The 1,899-nt window shown below is 39.9% G+C and overlaps 1 protein-coding gene across 1 annotated transcript in view; it reads left to right on the top strand.

Moving 5' to 3' along the window:
- The window catches only part of acsf2 (acyl-CoA synthetase family member 2), a 29,892-nt gene that overhangs the window by 26,685 nt on the left and 1,308 nt on the right, over nucleotides 1-1,899 (top strand). The window contains exons 14-15 of the mRNA XM_007572858.2: nucleotides 1,303-1,413; nucleotides 1,488-1,556. Coding sequence (XP_007572920.1) covers nucleotides 1,303-1,413; nucleotides 1,488-1,556 — 180 coding nt within the window. The remainder of the gene's footprint in view (nucleotides 1-1,302; nucleotides 1,414-1,487; nucleotides 1,557-1,899) is intronic.

Genomic DNA, 1,899 nt, shown 5'->3' with positions numbered 1-1,899 from the left:
CAGAGGAATCACCTCAAACCAGATGTTGGACTGGATTTTATTTCAATGTTATTTGTGAATATTAAAGCCTCATATTCAACAGTGGAGCTATAAAGGTTGAAAAAGTTATTATTTTGGAGAAAATCTAATCAACATCAATATTTCCACTAAAGAGGCAAAAATAAGTAAATAAATAATTGTTTGATAAAGGAAAAGCCTCTCAGACTCTGAGCCCGACAGCACCAAACTATTTTTTATATCAGACAATTAATTTAATTTCACATAATTATCGCCGTAGAAGCCATTTGTTTGTTAAATACTTAAGAAACATATTTACCTTGTTTGATGTTTGTTGTAAATGACAAATACTCACAAAGAACGAGTTAATTAGTCCGTTTGTCATTGAATGTTCAGAAATTACAGCGGCTGTAAAGCGCCATGAGAAAGGTAAACAAAGGTAAAACAACCCGAACAGGTGATCAACTCTAAACCACTCGCACTTTTTTACTCTCTCTCACTTTGTCATTTAAGCACACCCGTTGCCGTGGCAACCACCTGCGCTCCACAAGCCGACTAGAGATTACTTTAAAAACATAACATTCAGTCCGTTAGGTTTGCAGCCTTAATATTTATTTTGTGATCATTAATAAGCCTCTCATAAACACAGCGGTGGTTGATTAGTTAATTTTAAACTCCTGCTCTGCTCGTTATTTTAATAATGGAACCGAAACGCACAGAATCGCGCAACACCTTGTTGAAACAATAATCACTGAGATTATTATTGTTGGGTCATTAATTTGAACACATTTTGTAGATTTTTGTTGTTCTTTAATAAAGTTATGAACGTTTTGATAAGCCACTCAGAGGAGGACGTTCTGGGCTCAGCCTCCTGGCGGCGTTCAGTTTGTCACTCAAAACCTTCTGCGATCGACGTATTGCACCGCTGCTCTAGCATGACCTGTTCAGAAACGATATGAAATGTGGAAAAAGTTATTTATTAACTGATTAAGTCGAATTTTAGATTGTTCTTGAAAAACTAATCACTCACGGCTGCACAGTGAACCCGTTGATTCTTTACAGCAGACAGCCGCTCCTCTCTCTTCCCCGCTAAATCTTTTAGGGGTACGCAGTACCCGACCATACCTGCCTACTTTCACCCCTGCTTAACCATAACATGAATATAATTAATATTACCAATCTAGATCAGAAACTTTAACAACTTCAGTTTAGTTTCATGCTTCTATTCTCCTTTATTTTCAACATTCAGCTCCACACACTGATGACTGATAACCTTCGGTATTTATTTTGTTTCCTGGCTGCTAGGTGGTTGGAGTCAAAGATCCTCGAATGGGTGAAGAGGTCTGTGCCTGCATCAAACTGGTGGACGGCCAGGAGTGCACAGCAGAGGAGATCAGAGGATACTGCAAAGGACAGGTGGCTTCATTTCTGCTCTCCTTCCTCTGCCAGAGCTGCTCTGCTCATCATCTCCCGGTTTTCACTTCTTCCAGATCGCCCACTTCAAGATTCCTCGCTACATCCTCTTTTTGACCAGCTTCCCACTCACCGTTACTGGAAAGGTGATGCTTTTATGGGCTTTTTTTCTTTCTTTCCCCAAATCCACAGCTTTCAATTTGTGGTTAATTGCAAACATGTTGCAGCCAGAGTGAAAACGGATCCAGATTTAGAAGCTCAGCCATGAAGGCCGTCTGCACGCACTCGGCGTCCCTCTGGCCTCATTAAACAGTCAGATTAATTCAGACCCTAAACTTAGGACTCCTTTGAAAGCCATCAAGTCCAACTGCACAGGAAAGACAAGGCAACGCAGCGGTTTCATGTTCTCACATCTGAAGCAGAAGTTAGAAAAGATAGAAAAGATGCTGTCCTTATTGTGTACACTTTATATACACAATAATATAACAT

Source organism: Poecilia formosa, unplaced genomic scaffold (genome assembly GCF_000485575.1).
Source record: "Poecilia formosa unplaced genomic scaffold, Poecilia_formosa-5.1.2 Scaffold7, whole genome shotgun sequence".
NCBI classification, from domain to species: domain Eukaryota; kingdom Metazoa; phylum Chordata; class Actinopteri; order Cyprinodontiformes; family Poeciliidae; genus Poecilia; species Poecilia formosa.
Note: the sequence above shows the minus strand (reverse complement) of the source record. Positions and strands in the feature narration are given on the sequence as shown.